The 16923-nt window shown below is 40.4% G+C and overlaps 1 protein-coding gene across 1 annotated transcript in view; it reads right to left on the bottom strand.

Moving 5' to 3' along the window:
* Nucleotides 1–16923, bottom strand: part of ctnnal1 (catenin (cadherin-associated protein), alpha-like 1) — a 314649-nt gene that overhangs the window by 32885 nt on the left and 264841 nt on the right. Inside the window, exons 7-8 of the mRNA XM_072575745.1 lie at nt 14040–14240; nt 1284–1370 (exon numbers count right to left, since the gene is read on the bottom strand). Coding sequence (XP_072431846.1) covers nt 1284–1370; nt 14040–14240 — 288 coding nt within the window. The remainder of the gene's footprint in view (nt 1–1283; nt 1371–14039; nt 14241–16923) is intronic.

Genomic DNA, 16923 nt, shown 5'->3' with positions numbered 1-16923 from the left:
CAATTGCTCATTTTAAGGTCCAAGTACATTTGAACACTAAGTATGCCAGACATAGTACTGAGGGATCTGGGTTTGAATTCAGGCTGGAATTGTACAAAAGTTTCTTTGTCTTTTCCTGAGTAGTGGTAAAGGATTGAATAAAATGTGCTGCAGCAAGCTTAAAAATCATATCAAATATAAACCTATAGAACAAACTGCTGGTACTTTAATGTAAATCAGCACTAAATTGTCAACTCATCCATATGACCATAAGATATTGGAGCAGTATTAGACCATTGAGCCCATTGTGCCTGCTCCACCATTTGGTCATGGCTGATATGCTTCTCAACCCCATTCTCCTGTCTTCTCCCTGTAACTGTTGATCCCATTACTAATCAAGAAGCTACCTATCTCAGACTTAAATACACTCTATGACGTGGCATTCACAGCCTTGTACAGCAATGAGTTCCACAGACTCTCATCCATTCACAGAGAATACAAGAAAGGTTTGTAAAACAAATGAACGACAAGCTCTAGAATCGAAGAAGAGGATTTTGGGAAAAAAGTGGAGAGGAGCTTTATCCTGTATACTGTAACCAACTGGAAAATGTTTAATGCAATTTAAAAAATTGAATTAACAGGTCTCCCAACAGACCCTTTAACCAGCACAAAAATACAAAGAACGCCCCAAAACATACATTGAGTTATAATATCTGACACAATACATTGAAAAAAAGTAAATGTGGTATATTTGCATTCCTTATTTATATTTTAATCTTAAAGAACTAAGGAATCAATTGCTTAGACAATGGATTTTCCTTCCCAGGTCAGACGAAGGCACAGCATTGAAGGTGGTTGTAGATGGGTACGAAAATGCAGCTTGAGTTCATTTACCCAATTACTAATGGCAGAATTCAATCAATAACAATGCTGAATTATCATTTACATCTTTCAGAGAAAAAAACTGAATGAGCTCATATATTCAGCTGATCAAGAAATAAAGGTAATTTCCTTCAATCCAATTACAAGCTAAAAGTCATTTTCAACCAGAAAAACTAACAGCCAACAATCAGCATCCTTGTATTCTTGTCAACATCTTCATCTTTTTCATTACCAATCTCACGGTGATTCTGATTGATTTCAGCAATGGGGAAGAACATTGGCTGCTGACATTTCCAACCACTATCACAAATTGGCTGTAAGGAGGTTACATCATAGCTCTTGGATTTAGATGCAGAGCTGATTGCTTGCATCTCCTGCTGTTTTCAGATTACTCCAATTCTTCAGAACTAGATAATACTTACTTCTCTCCTCAGCTCACTCACGCACTGCCGAGTCTTAATTATAGCCAGCTCCATATCTTCTGTGGCTTCTTTGGCTTTCAGACTTTGCTATTTCAAAAGGAAGACATGAGAAAAAGACAACAAAAACTAAATCTTATTGCTGTACATACATTTAGATACAGTGTAAAAGAGGACTGGAAACTACTAACATCTTATCAAGCAATGGTGCTTTAAATGTCAGAGTGTGCTGTACACTTGCACTCTATGCAAGACTTTCCTAATTTTTTACCCAGATGATTTTTTAGTCACTGACAACTTTCTATTCCTTGAAATACATAACCCAAACGTACTTTATTCATTGAGTTAAATGTCACCATGTCATAGATTTCCTTCTTCAAGCTACCATAACAAATTGACAAGGGTGTATAACGCAAAGGATCTGCAAATCCACATAAACATCTTCATGATGTCTCAACTTTCAAAACAGGATCCAATGCTAGGGAGTCCATTTCCCTACATCCTAGCAACACCATTCCACATTACTTGTGCTTGCTTGACTGGGACAAACATAATATTTACTAAGAGCTGAAAATGTGTTGCTGGAAAAGTGCAGCAGGTCAGGCAGCATCCAAGGAGCAGGAGAATCGACGTTTTGAGCATGAGCCCTTCTTCAGGAAGGATTCTTGAAGAAGGGCTCATGCCCGAAACGTCGATTCTCCTGCTCCTTGGATGCTGACTGACCTGCTGCACTTTTCCAGCAACACATTTTCAGCTCTGATCTCCAGCATCTGCAGTCCTCACTTTCTCCTATAATATTTACTAACCAAACATAAATGTCCGATTTTGCAATTTCCTGGCAAATCTACACTGACACAGATTCAGAAAACTTTAATAATAAAATACGAAAAACATGTTACAGCACAACCATAAATTTATGCCATTGGAATTTGAAGGTTTAACTTCTGAAATATGTAATTGTAACCTCATACATAAACCATCAGCCCACATGCAACACTTACATAACCAATATAAAGATAAAGTTAATATTCAATTCATCTTGAAGGATAGTGACTAGGAAAAAAAATACTACACACAAAGGGTGAAATCATAATAAACCTGACCCACCATTACGTAGTTTGATAGTTTAATGACTTCCTAAGAGCTGCAGGGGAACTTACCACTCGCATGCAAACCCACCCAGCTCAAACACAGGAGTAGACAGGATCATGTTGAGTTCACAACCTAACAATACAACAAGATTAAAGTTTGCCCGCTTTTGCAGTTAACATTCTGGCCAAATTAGTTTTGAGAATAATCTGATTCTCTATTTTGTTTATTCTCCTGCAGAAATATCATATTTTGAGGAGAGACCGAAATAAGGATCCAAAGCAAAGTTTCTAATATTCTGCTTAGTTGTTTGTTTGCAACTGCAAAAGGTTTAAATGGGTATGAGCGATGACGTAGATCTTGACAAATGGCCTTTACATTTCCTCACCACTCAAATTAGACAGTATTGGAAACATTCTGCTTGAGTTTCTGTTTTGTCAACGTGTTTACCCAATGCTTTGTTTCCATAGAACAAAAACAGACCTTTGATTTCTGGAACTTAATTCTTTAAGTTATTAAGGCCCACATCGCAGAATCTACATCCCCATCAGTATGTTGAACGGTGGTGCAGGATGCAATGATAGTTTCTTAGGTAAAAATAAATGGAGTAACTAAGTTAAACATTTCTGATAAAATACAAATATTATTCTGATCATTAGTGAACTTGGTAATTCAGTTCACTCACTGGGTCTCTCCTGCAAGGGTCAGTCATTAGAATAATTTGACATCATATTACATGCAGAAGCATTTAAATCAATGTAAAACTGATTCAACTTCTGTTCCAGTAATTCCAGACATAAAACAGCATTCCCTATAAGTTAAGCAATGGCCAGTAATATCTGGGAACTGAGCCCAACTTGGACTTCTGACCCAAAACCTAGTTGGATTCAACTGCACTTTTATAGCCTATACGAACATGTGGTTGAGATTCAGGAATAGGCCTTTTGGCCCCTCGAGCCTGGTTCACCATTCAATAAGATCATGGCTGATCTAATTGTAACCTCAATTTCACATTCCTTGGCTATCTCCAATAATCTATTAGTAGCTTGCTCAGCAAGGATCTATGCACCTCTGACTTCAAAATACTCAAAGACTTACTTTCACCATCTTATGAGAAACAGAATTCCAAAAACTCAGACTCTTCGGTCCAACTTGCCCATGCCGAACAGATATCTTAAATTAATCTAGCCCCATTTGCCCATACCCCTCTAAACTCTTCCTGTTCATAATTTGCTGCATATGAGTCTTTTGAAATTCTTGCTCAAGAACACCCAGATTCCTGAGTAAACATTTCTTTTTATCTCTCCTGTAATAGTTGACTCCTAGTTCTAGGTTCTGCCATAAGAGCAAACAGCTTTCTCACATCCACACTGCGAAGCCCCTTTAGGAGCTTATGTATTTCAATCAGGTTTCGTTTTACTCCACTAAACTCCAGTGGATACAAACCTAACCCCGTCCTACCTTTCCTCATAAGACAATCTGCTCATTCCAGAATCTAGTCTAATTAACCTTCTCTGAACTGCTTCTAACACATTTACTTCATTCCTTAAATGAGAAGTCCAACAGTATTCAACAAGCTTCAGATGTGGTCTCACCAGTGCCATGGATAATTAAAGCACAACTTGTCTATTATTGTATTTAATTCTCCCCATAATAAACAATAACATCCTATTAGTTTGTCTGCATGGAAACAGACTCTTCGGTCCAACTCATCCACGCTGAACAGATATCTTAAATTAATCTAGTCTCATTTGCCCATATCCCTCTAAACCCTTCCTATTCATAATTTGCTGCATATGAGTCTTTTGAAATTCATGTTCAAGAACACCCAGGTCGCTCCACACATCACAGCTTTGCAATCTTTCCCCATTTACATAGAACATAGAATTTAGATAACACATTTCTTTTTATTCTTCCTGTCAAAATGGGCATTTTCACATTTTCCCACATTATGGTCCATTTTTTCCAAATCCCATCACAGTATCATTCTGTCCTCTTTACAATGTGGAGAAAGTGAGGACTGCAGATCAGAGTTGAAGACTGTGATGCTGGAAAAGCACAGTTGGTCAGTGGCATCTGAGGAAAGAGGAAAATCGACGTTTCGAGCATAAGCCCTTCATTAGGAAAGCATGATGAAGGGCTTATGCTCGAAACATAAATTCTCCTAGCTCCTCGGATGCTGCCTGACCCTCTTTACAACGTGCCTACCTTTGCATCACCAGCACAGTTAGAATATATCTTTGATGTCTTCATTCTAGACATCGAATCAGGGGCAGAGCTGAGTATGGTGACCATCACCAAGGAGAAGATGCCAGAAAAACTGAAAGGTCTGAATTTGGATAAATTTTGTGAACCAGAGGGACTACACCCCAGAGTTCTAAAGGAGATAGCTGAAGAGATTGTGAGTCTATTCAGTATTCTAACAACAGTAGGGTAGAAACTGTTGCGAAAACGGCTAGTGCATGCGTTCAGGCTTCTGTACCTTCTCCCCAATGGTGGAGGTTATAGAAAAACATTGTCAGGTAACTTGGGCAAAGTCAGCATGGTTTCCTCAAGGAGAGGTCATGCCTGACAAATCTGCTAGAATTCTTTGAGGAAGTAACAAGCAGTTTAAACTAAGGAGAGCCAATGGGTGTTATCTACCAGGACATAAAAAAGGCCTTTCACAAGGTGTAACACAGGAGGCTACTGAGTAAGGTAAGGGCCCGTGGTATTAGAGGCAAGGTGCTAGCATGGACAGAGGATTGGCTGTATGGCAGAAAGCAGAGAGTGGGGATAAAAGGATCCTTCTCAGGATGCAGCCAGTGACTAGTGCTATTTTGTAAGAGTCAGTGTTGCAACCACAACTTTTCACTTTATACATAATGATCTAGATGAAGGAACTGAGAGCATTAGATTAGATTACTTACAGTGTGGAAACAGGCCCTTCGGCCCAACAAGTCCACACCGCCCCGCCGAAGCGTAACCCACCCATACCCCTACATCTACATTTACCCCTTACCTAACACTATGGGCAATTTAGCATGGCCAATTCACCTGGCCTGCACATCTTTGGACTGTGGGAGGAAACCGGAGCACCCGGAGGAAACCCACGCAGACACGGGGAGAACGTGCAAACTCCACACAGTCAGTCGCCTGAGGCGGGAATTGAACCCGGGTCTCAGGCGCTGTGAGGCAGCAGTGCTAACCACTGTGCCACCGTGCCGCCCACTATCTGGCTAAGTTCTGACAAAGATAGGTAGAGGGACAGGTAGTATTTGAGGAAGCGGGGAGGCTGCAGAAGGATTTGGACAGGTTAGGAGAAGTGGCAGATGGAGTACAACATGGGAAAGTGTGAGGTCATGCACTTTGGTAAGAAAAGAAGCATGGAGTATTTTCTAAAATTCAGAAGTTTAAAATGCAGAGACTTGGGCGTTCTAGTCCAGGATTCTCTCAAGGTAAACTTGTAGGTTGAGTCAGTAGTTAGGGAGGCAAATGCAATGTTGGCATTTATTTTGAGAGGACTTGAATATAAAAGCAGGGATTATTTCTGAGGCTCCGTAAGGTTCTGGTCAGACCACATTTGGACTAGTGGACGCAGTTCTAGGCTCCATATCACAGGAAGGATGTACTAGTCCTGGAGCAGGTTCAGAAGAGGTTCACGAGAATGGTCCCAAGAATGAAAAGCTGAACATGTGAGGAACGCTTGAGGGCTCTGGGACAATACTCGATGGGAGTTTAGAAGAATGACAGGGGGTCTATTTGAAACTGACAGAATACTGAATGGCCTGGACAGAATGAATGTTGGGAAGACGTTTCCATTGGTAGGAGAGACTAGTACCCGAGGCACAACCTCGGCCTTTAAGGACAGAGATAATGAGAAACTTCCTCAGCCAGAGAGTGGTGAATGTATGGAACTCATTGCCACAGAAGGCTGTGGAGGCCAGGTCATTGATTATATTTAAGACGGAGATAGATAGGCTCTTGATTGTCAAGGGGATCAAGGATTATAGGGAGAAAGCAGGAGACTGGGGTTGAGAAACATATCAGCCATGATTAAATTGCAGAGGAGGTTCAATTTCTATCCATGTCAATATTTTATCTGCCAAACAGATATAATTATTAAACAGCTATTATTATTAAATGTTAGGTATAGCATTTTGGGAAAGCAAATCTCAGAAAGACCTTACCATTAAGTGGATAAGTCCTAGGGAGAGTTGCTGAACACAAAGAGATCTTGCAGTGCAGGTTCATAGCTCCTTGAAAATAGAGTCGTAGGTAGTTAGGATAGTGAAGAAGGCGTTTGGTATGCTTGCCTTTGTTGGTCAGTGCATTGAGTACAGGAGTTGGGAGGTCATATTGTGTCTGTACAGGATATTGGTTAGGCCACTTTTGGAATACTGTGTTCAATTCTGGTGTCCCAGCTATAGATTAGATTACTTACAGTGTGGAAACAGGCCCTTCGGCCCAACAAGTCCACACAGACCCGCCAAAGCGCACCCACCCAGACCCATTCCCCTACATTTACCCCTGCACCTAACACTACGGGCAATTTAATGTAGCTAATTCACCTAACCTGCACATTTTTGGACTGTGGGAGGAAACCGGAGCACCCAGAGGAAACCCACGCAGACATGGGGAGAATGTGCAAACTCCACACAGTCAGTCGCCTGAGGTGGGAATTTGAACCCGGGTGTCTGGTGCTGTGAGGCAGCAGTGCTAACCACTGTGCCACCGTGCAGCCCAACATAGGAAAGATGTTAAGAAACTTGAAAGGGTTCAGAAAAGATTTAAAGGCTATTGCGAGGGTTAGAGGGTTTTAGTTATAGGAAGGAGCTGAATAGAGTGGGGCTATTTTCCCGAGAGCATCTGAGGCTGAGGGATGACCTTATAGAGGTTTATAAAGTTATGAAGGGCACGGATAGGGTAAACATCTAAAGGTCTTTTCCCCAGGGTAGGGGAGTCCAAAACTAAAGGATGAGGTGAGAGAGGGAAAGATTTAAAAGGGATTTATGGGGCAACTTGTTCACATAAAGGGTGGTGCATATATGGAATGAGCTGCGAGAGGAATTGGAGGAGGCTGGTACAATTACAACATTTAAAAGGCACCTGGACAGGTACATGAATAGGAAGAGTTTAGAGGGATATGGACCAAGTGTTGACAAATAGGACTAGATTAAGTTACGATATCTGGTCGGCATGAACGAGTTGGACCAGAGGGTCTGTTTCCATGTTGTACATCTCTCTGACTCTAAATAGGTTACCTTGGTGTATGGATTTTAGTTTGAGAATTCCACATCAGAAATGTTTGGTTAGAACCAAGCAAGGATAATTTGAAGTGGAGAAAGGCTAAGCTCAGTTGTGCAATTGATTAAAGAAAAAGTACGATCATTGGTTACATGCAGATATCGTCCCAGGTCACCTTGGGGTTGTATGGTCAGGAATCCTTGGGGAGGGTTCATTCTTTGGGTCATTGTTGCATGAGTCCATAAGTATTTCATAAACTGTCCAACTTGCTATAACCTGTCAACAAATGTTGATCTGTTGACAACTGTCTAGAAGTATCAAAATGCACCATTAACCAGAAACAGAACTTGCCGAACCATACAAATACTATGGCTACATCAGCAGTCAGAGGCTGGGAATGCTACGGCAGGTAACTCACCTCCTGACCTATCCACCTTCTCTCTTTCCTATTCACACATGGGATACAGGTATTACTGGCTGGCCAACATTTATTGCCTATCTCTAGTTGCCCTTGAGAAGGCAAAAGTGAGAAGTATGATAGAATACGCCCCAATTGTCTGGATGGGTGCAGTTCCAACAACACTCAAGAAGTTTGACACCATCCAAGTCAACACAGCCTGCTTGACTGGGACCCTATCTAATACTTTCCACATTCACTCCCTCTTCCACGACAGTATGTACAAGATGTTCTGCTGCAACTTCTGTCCTGAAGCCTCCTCACTAATGTCCGTGGTGAATGATGGTGAGTTGGCATGTACAGTGAAGGACAAAGGGTTTTAGGAAGAAAATGACTTGCCATGGGGGCTGTAAAGAGCCATGGATAACTGGACGTACAGAACGGGTCATTTGAGTAAGGGTGACATAAGGACATGAGTGAGGAGCAGAGGTTTGCATATGGGCCACAGGAGATGGCCCCAGGAAGGATTTCCACTTACTCCACATCAGAACTGGGCAGCCTTAGGGTCTTGCTGGATCATCTGGTTGAACTCCCAATTATCCCACACCCAGATTGAAATTCAGAAATGCGCGTAGCCATTTTTAAGAGTCAGGATTCGGAGTGTCCGGATTTCTCCTAAATCCAACATTGATCCAGGAATGGAGGAAGAGCCACCCAATGGTCTCCATGAAAGACTTACCTAAATATTACTGTCAGCAATGCAACGGCTCTATGTTTGAAGCCCCTTTTCCAGTGAGCCACTTGAGAATGCCCAAAGATGATGAGGATTCAGTATCAGCATTGGCTATATCTTAGTCAAACCTTTTAAAATGTAAACAAATCTTTTATTTGATATGTTTATTCGATATGTTTATTCGATATGTCTATTCACTATGTCTATTCGATAAGTCTATTCGATAAGTCTATTCGATAAGTCTATTCGATAAGTCTATTCGATAAGTCTATTCGATAAGTCTATTCGATAAGTCTATTCGATATGTCTGTTTGATATGTCTATTCGATATGTCTATTCAATATGTTTATTCGATATGTTTATTTGATATGTTTATTTGATATGTTTCTTCGATATGTTTCTTCGATATGTTCATTCGATATGTCTATTCGATATATTTGTTTAATATGTTTCTTCGATATGTTTCTTCGATATGTTTATTCGATATGTCTATTCGATATATTTGTTTAATATGTTTCTTCGATATGTTTCTTCGATATGTTTCTTCGATATGTTTATTCGAAATGTTTATTCGATATGTCTATTCGATATATTTGTTTAATATGTTTCTTCGATATGTTTATTCGATATGTTTATTCGATATGTCTATTCGATATATTTGTTTAATATGTTTCTTCGATATGTTTCTTCGATATGTTTCTTCGATATGTTTATTCGATATGTTTATTCGAAATGTTTATTCGAAATGTTTATTCGAAATGTTTATTCGAAATGTTTATTTGATGTGTCTATTTGATATGTTTCTTCGATATGTTTATTCGATATATTTATTCGATATATTTATTTGATATGTTTGGAAGAATTTCTGGGCAAATAACACTGGGTTGAAGTCAATGTTTTTGTCCAATGCCTTTATCTCAGGAACTTATGGCAATTTCGGATAGTTTTATTTCACTGTATCTTCTGATTATTTATATTATTCTGACTTAATTGAGTAAATATTAACATACTTAATTTTCCTAATTCTAGTGAATGGTATCTTTGTAGGAATGATTGTGCCAGGGACTGGAAGCAATTTCTTAATCTCATTAAATTTATTGTTGGCCATTTTTTGTGTGAGAAAAGCTCATCTATGTTTTTTGGAACTTTTAAACCAAGAGTTGGAAGTAAAAGTCATTGTTTTAAGTACATATTCTAGGCAAAGCAAATTATTGCAACATTAAAAATTAATTTAGTACTGTTAACAGGAGGAAAAAGAAAGTAGATGTACAAGAGAAGCTATTGAAAATTTTACCTTTTACAAATTACTCATATCTTTACAAATATTTTGATGATAAGATTTTATGAATTTACTTGTTTCACGACTGAATGAAGCTTGTTGACCCCAGCAAGAACTTGATGAGGTAGACTTTGTCAGATAAGGAGAATCCCTGCTTTGTTATTTAAAATAGGCAAGTATCAGAAATGTAAATATTATGCTTCCATGTTACTGATGATTATGTCTGCAGGAAGTGCCTTTGGTTGCAAATCCTATCTTTCACATGGATCAGTTGGAGCAGCAGTTAGAGGCAATAAGGAATTTACAGGAGTTGGGGGGTGTGATGAATAGCAGTTATAGGAAGAGAGAAAAGCTGTAGATACAGTCAGGTAGATGGGTTAACTCCAGGAAAGGTAGGAGAGGGAGGCAGGTGGTGCAAGAGTCTCCTATGGTTATCCCCACCTCAGGCAAGTATGCCGTTTCGGAAAATGTAGGGTGAGTGATGGACTCTCAGGGGAATGTGACACAAACAGCCAAGTTTCTGTACAGAGAATGGCTCTAAGGCAATAAGGGGTACATCAGGATCCAACCGATCGAATATAATAAGGGACTCTCTAGTCAGAAGTACAGACAGACGTTTCTGCAACTGACAGTGAAAAATCAGAATGGTGTGTTGCCTTTCTGTTGCCAGGATCAAGGATATCTCAGAGAGGGTGCAGAACGTTCTCAAAGGGGAGAGGGACCAGCAGGAGGTCGTTGTACACATTGGAACAAATTACATAGGAAGGGAAAAGGATGAGATTTTGAAGGGAGAATATAGAAAGTTAGACAGGAATTTAAAAAGGAGGTCCTCGAGGGTTGTAATATCTGAATTACTCCCAGCGCTACAAGTTAGGGAGGGTAGGAATAGGAGGATAGAGAAGATGAATGTATGGCGGAGGGAGAAGGGTTTACAGTTTTGGACGGAATCCCTTCTGGGGTAGAAGTGACCTGTATAAGAAGGATGGATTGCACCTGAATTGGAAGGGAACTAATATATTAGCAGGATGATTTGCTAGAGCTGCTCAGATTTAAACTAGTAAGGTGAGAGGATGGAACCCAGGGAAATAATGAGGAAAGAGATCAATTTGAGACTGGTACTGAAGAGAAAAGATGCAAGTCAATCAGGCAGGGCAGGCAGGGACAAAGCAGAGAATAAAGTAGGGCTGATAAATTAAACGTCAATTATTTCAATGCAAGAGGCCTAATATGCAAGGCAGATGAACTCAGGGCATGGTTAGGAATATAGGACTGGGATATCACAACAATTACAGAGACATGGCTTAGGGATGGACAGGACTGGTTGCTTAATGTTCCAGGATACAAATTCTATAGGAAGGATAGAAATACGGGTAAGAGTGGAGGGGGAGTGGTGTTTTTGATAAGGGATAGCACTATGGCTGTACTTAAGGAGGATATTCCTAGGAAAACATCAGGGAAGTTAGTTAGGTGAAACTGAGAAAGAAGAAAGGGATGTTCACCTTATTGGGAATGTATTATAGAGCCCCCCCCCCAGTCGTCAGCAGGAAATTGAGAAACAAATTTGTAAGGAGATTTCAGTTATCTGTAAGAATAACAGAGTGGTTATGGTTGATGATTTTAACTTTCCAAATGTGGACTGGGACTGCCATAGTGTTAAGAGTTTAGATGGAGAGGAATTTGTTAGGTGTGTACAAGAAAATTTTCTGATTCAGTATGTGGATGTACCTACCAGAGAAGGTGCAAAACTTGACCTACTCTTGGGAAATAAGGCAGGGCAGGTGACCGAGGTGTCAGTGGGGGAGCACTTTGGGGCCAGTGACCATAATTCTATTGGTTTTAAGATATTGATGAGAAAGATAGACTGGATCTAAAACTTCAAGTTCTAAATTGGAGGAATGCCAATTTTGACGGTATTAGGCAAGAACTTTCAAAAGTTGATGTTGGCAGGTAAACACTCCTCTACATCATGAAGACAGGACGCCAGCTCATGGAGCATTTCAAGGAACATCTCTGGGACACAGGCACCAAACAACCTCACAGCCTTGTGGCCAACTACTTCAACTCACCCTCCCACACCGCCAAGGACATGCAAGTCCTGGGCCACCTCTATCACCAAATCCAAGCCACCCAACGACTGGAAGGAAAACGCCTCACCTTCCACCTTGGAACCCTTCAACCACACGGTATCAACATCGACTTCACTAAGTTTTCAAGTCTTCCCCCACCCACCTAATCCCAATCCAACCCTCCAACTTGGCACCACCCTCTTGACCCATCCTACTTGTCCATCGTCCTTCCCACTTACCCACTCCACCCTCCCCTCTAACCTATCGCAATCACCCCCAAACCTGCATTTACCTATCCCAGCTACTGTGCCCCCACCCTCCTTCCTCCAACATTCCTGATGAAAGTCTTATGCCTGAAATGTTGAATCTCTAGCTCCTCGGATGCTGACCGACCTGTGTGCTCTTGTAGCGCCAGACATTTCGACTCTGAAAGCATTAATGATTCAGATAACCCTGGTATAATGTTTAACATTGTTAAGCCAAAAGGAGGATGTTTTCCCTAATTGATAGGTTATAGTTTGCTGCAATTTATAATTCAGACAACGTGAAACAATGACTGCAGATGGAATTTTCTTTGTTTGTTGAACTGCTATCAAAAATGGAAAATCACTACATTCAATTTGATATTACTCAAATTATAAGCATAAACAGTAAGATCCAAGCTGTCATCCACTGATATGATACATAACAGAAAAGTATTAACTTTGCCAAGCATAAATTATAATCTTCAAACTGAATATTGCTGATAAAGTATATGGAGTAAAGCTAGGGCTATAATGAAATGGCCTTGTATTTAATTATGCTAAACTGAATAAAATTAATCATTTGTTATGCAAATTATCCACCAACATTCTGCTGATTATGATTAAGTTTTGCATCATCGGATTCTTAACTGCACAGAATCAAGATAATAATGTAATTGTCACTGTCATGTAAAACTGAATACCTTATATTTGTATCCAGAAAACATTACAATGTTTGCCAAAAGGCTTTATTAGTCCATCAGGCATCAACACTAGTTTTGCACTGGACAAACAATGAGGACCAATTTTAGTTGAAAGTGGACATAGCATACCGGTATAGTATAGGTGCTGTTTTGGAGCTTAAACATTACTGTGAGAAATGCTATTCATTTAGTCCCAGCTGGAACTGATGCTGTTTGAAAATACTCTGGTTTCATGTCCAGGGCTAACTCTTTTTAAGCGCAGATAATAAATATTGTTAGAAATATTCAGGAGAACAATAAAGTACACTAGCCAATCTTATATATACAGACATTTTAAGAGTTAGAAGGATGTTCCTGATTAATTATTTCTGATTTATCAGCAGTAAATTGATCTGTGAATTATAGGAACAAACATATGTATGTTCCTTTTTAAAAACCAGACCTTGATATTAGAACGTAGCATTTAAAGCAAAGAACGAAGCTATTCAATTCAACAAATTGGTGTCAAATATTTGTTAGAGCAATCTAAAACTTATCTCTCTCATTCTTTGCTCCATTGCTATACATCCTCCTCTGCATCAAATATTCATTTAATTTCTCCTTGAAAGTGACAACCATTTCCTGAAGAAAAATAGTCCATATTCCAACAATAGGCTGCTAGTCCCTCGGTGACGAATCCCTCAGAATACACTTTTCAAACTGGTAAGCAGTATTTTTTGCCCCATCCATTCAAGGAAACATTTACAATTTTAAAGACTGTTATAAAATATTCCCCAAATGTTCACTACTCCTTTGGAAATGGAGACATTACGTTTCACTTCTATCATTATAATTTTAAATTTACACTGTATGCTTTCTTTTCATATCTTGTATGTTGCACAGCACCTAAATCTTCACATACTACTACAGTCCAGTCCCTTAATGTAGATTATAAGAGATATAGACGTATCAAAGTATAAAGAAAGTTTTGTAATTATCATATATTTTAAGTCATTCCAGCTTTATAAACAAACCAAATCTTACTGCTTGTTTCCACATGGTAATCAGCTGCTCCAGTTCTAACCTGGACTGCCTGGACAATTCTAAGATACTTTCACGGTGTTCGTGGCTCGTATATGCAGAGTCTGTGAAGTCTTCTGTGTGTTCCAGGATTAACTCAAGCATTGCCGTGAGACTTTCTTTAGAAATTCCGTGCAAGTTGTCTCGTAAACCTTCAATCTTCATCTGAAAAGCAATAACAATTTTAAAAACAGAATTTTTTACTGGCAAAATTACACAACATATTTCACAGAAAACATTCGAGGGCTCAGTATCAGTTAACACGTCAGCAGGGGCCTTTCAGCTGAAGTGATTTTGACCTTGTCCTGCAGACATACAGCAAGTACTGTGTTGTTTCAGGAATCCTTACAAGTTGTTGGAATGAGTAGGGAATCATGCTGGGTCTTTGAACTTTGAAAGCTAGCTCTCAAGTCATGGAGTCTGTAGTAACAGTCCCTCTTGAACTACAGCATATTAAGCAGATGGAACAAAGGTAGCAGAGAGACTAGGCTGGTGTGCAGAGGGAGGAGACAGATAGCTCACAACAGAAGACCTTATCTTCGGGTAGCACATCTCCAATGCCTCCTCAGCATCTGAGATAGTCATGATTCACAGGATTCCTCCGGGTCAAGGCTCAAATGGCACTTTCGGGGGCTACGAAACAAAAAGATTCTCATTTATGGAATGCTTTTTATGACCCTGCATGTTCTAAAGCGCTTTAGAGGCATTGACACATTTCTGAAATGTAGTCACTGTTCTAACATAGGAATGGTCATTGCTACCCTCAACTTTTACACTGCAGGAAGTGGTCATACTGGACCTGAGGACAGTGTCAAGTGAGCAAGTGGCCACTGGCCTGAACAACTAGGGCCAATATAAAATTGACTAAACAGTTTCTGCAAACAAGGCCTGATGGAGTACAAAAAGGTCAAGATTACCACAGGGCAAAGTCAACAAGGATCAGTCCAGACCTGTATTGCATATTGAGCAACGAGAGACTCATGATTCCCAAAACCCATTAAGTGGTCCTCAGCCAGAGCAATAGGGAGAGACATTATGTTTGTGTATTCCCCAGTTTCTACCAGACACCTTGGCATCATGGAGTAAAATCTTGGTATAAGGATGGGTACATGTAGGATGACCTGGTCTAACCTTGTTGAGTGCTTTGACCACATTGGCTGAAGTCCAGGAACATTCCAAAAAGGATCAAAAAGTGGGGGATAAGAAGGGACAACTGACGGTCATTCCTTCAGCAGAGACTTCGACGGAGAAGATGGTGTGCAAGACCCACCTTCGTGCCCAGAGTGCACCTGTCGATGGACCTCAGTGAACAGAATCCAGCAGCCCAATCAAGTTCACCAAAGTGGGTAGTATATGTGTTTTTCAGGCAGTGAGCCTAGCGTAGGAAAAGTTAACTTAATTTGTGTCAGAGCTGTTTTCTTTAACTTGCAAAAGTTTTAATAGAACTAAGTTTGAGCTGTGTCTTTATTTATCTCATACAGAAACAGCATTTGGGTAAATGAGTACTATGAGTATTAAACTCATTGAAGTGTCTGTATTGAATATTTCACTATTTTCATTTCGCTGAGCATCACAGTAACAGGGGAGTGAGCAAAGTACTGTACACCATGATATTACAAGAAGGCAGGGAAGTGGCTTTAATAGGGGAGCAGGATTCCCAGTGGTGCAGGAAGCTGGTAACTTTGAGGGAATCGATCTCAATGGGGTCATATGCTAGAATGGCAAAGAGTTTGCTCCTCAAATGTACAGCTGGTGCACAACTATGCAGGGAACATCATGCCAATTAATGTCCAATGGCCTGGCACACAATCTCAGTGCTTATGCTTGATGACAAGGGCAAGTTATTCTACATGTGGCTCATGGTTTCCCTCTATCATTCACTCAACAAGTACAGCATTCATACAACAAGAGCCACACTACAAGATGGGAGGCTCCAGAACCAACCGGTGTGATTCTCAAAGGTTCAACTCCCTGGATTGATTGGGGAATACTTTTACTCACTGCTGGAAAGTGTCTCCAAATTCAGTGTGGTCTGTTGTGACCTACACCACTTAGCAATCATGGGACACAGTTTGCCACCAGATGTTTGGTAAGTAGCTGGAGAGGAAGAAAGGAGGAGAGAGTAGAGGAACAGCAGCTAGGAGATCATCATTCTGATTAAACTAAAAAAACACTGCAGATGCTTGAAAGTGGAGTCGCAGGTAGATAGGATAGTGAAGGCGGTGTTTGGTATATTTTCCTTTATTGGTCAGAGTACTGAGTACAGGAGTTGGGAGGTTATGTTGTAGCTGTACAGGACATTGGTTAGGCCACTGTTGGAATATTGCATGCAATTCTGGTCTCTTTCCTATTGGAAAGATGTTGTGAAACTTGAAAACGTTCAGAAAAGATTTACAAGCATGTTGCCAGGGTTAGAGGATTTGAGCTATTGGGAGAGGCTGAACAGGCTGGGGCTGTTTTCCCTGGAGCGACGGAGCTGAGGGATGACTTTTAGAGGTTTATAAAATCACGAGGGGCATGGATAAGATAAACAGACAAAGTCTTCTCCCTGAGGTGGGGGAGTCCAGAACGAGAGGGCATATGTTTAGGGTGAGAGGGGAAAGATATAAAAGGGACCGAAGGGGCAACGTTTTCATACAGAGGGTGGTACATGTATAGAATGAGCTGCTAGAGAAAGTGGAGGCTGATACAATTACAGCACTTTAAAGGCATCTGGATGGATATATGATTAGGAAGGGTTTACACAAGGATTTTGGCTGGGTGCTGGCAGGTGGGACTAGTTTGGTTTGGGATATCTGGTCGTCATGGATGAGTTGGACTGAAGGGTCTGTTTCCATGCTGTACATCT

Source organism: Chiloscyllium punctatum, chromosome 8, assembly GCF_047496795.1.
Source record: "Chiloscyllium punctatum isolate Juve2018m chromosome 8, sChiPun1.3, whole genome shotgun sequence".
Classification (NCBI taxonomy): domain Eukaryota; kingdom Metazoa; phylum Chordata; class Chondrichthyes; order Orectolobiformes; family Hemiscylliidae; genus Chiloscyllium; species Chiloscyllium punctatum.
The sequence above is the reverse complement of the archived record's forward strand: the minus strand, read 5'-3'. Positions and strand labels throughout refer to the sequence as shown.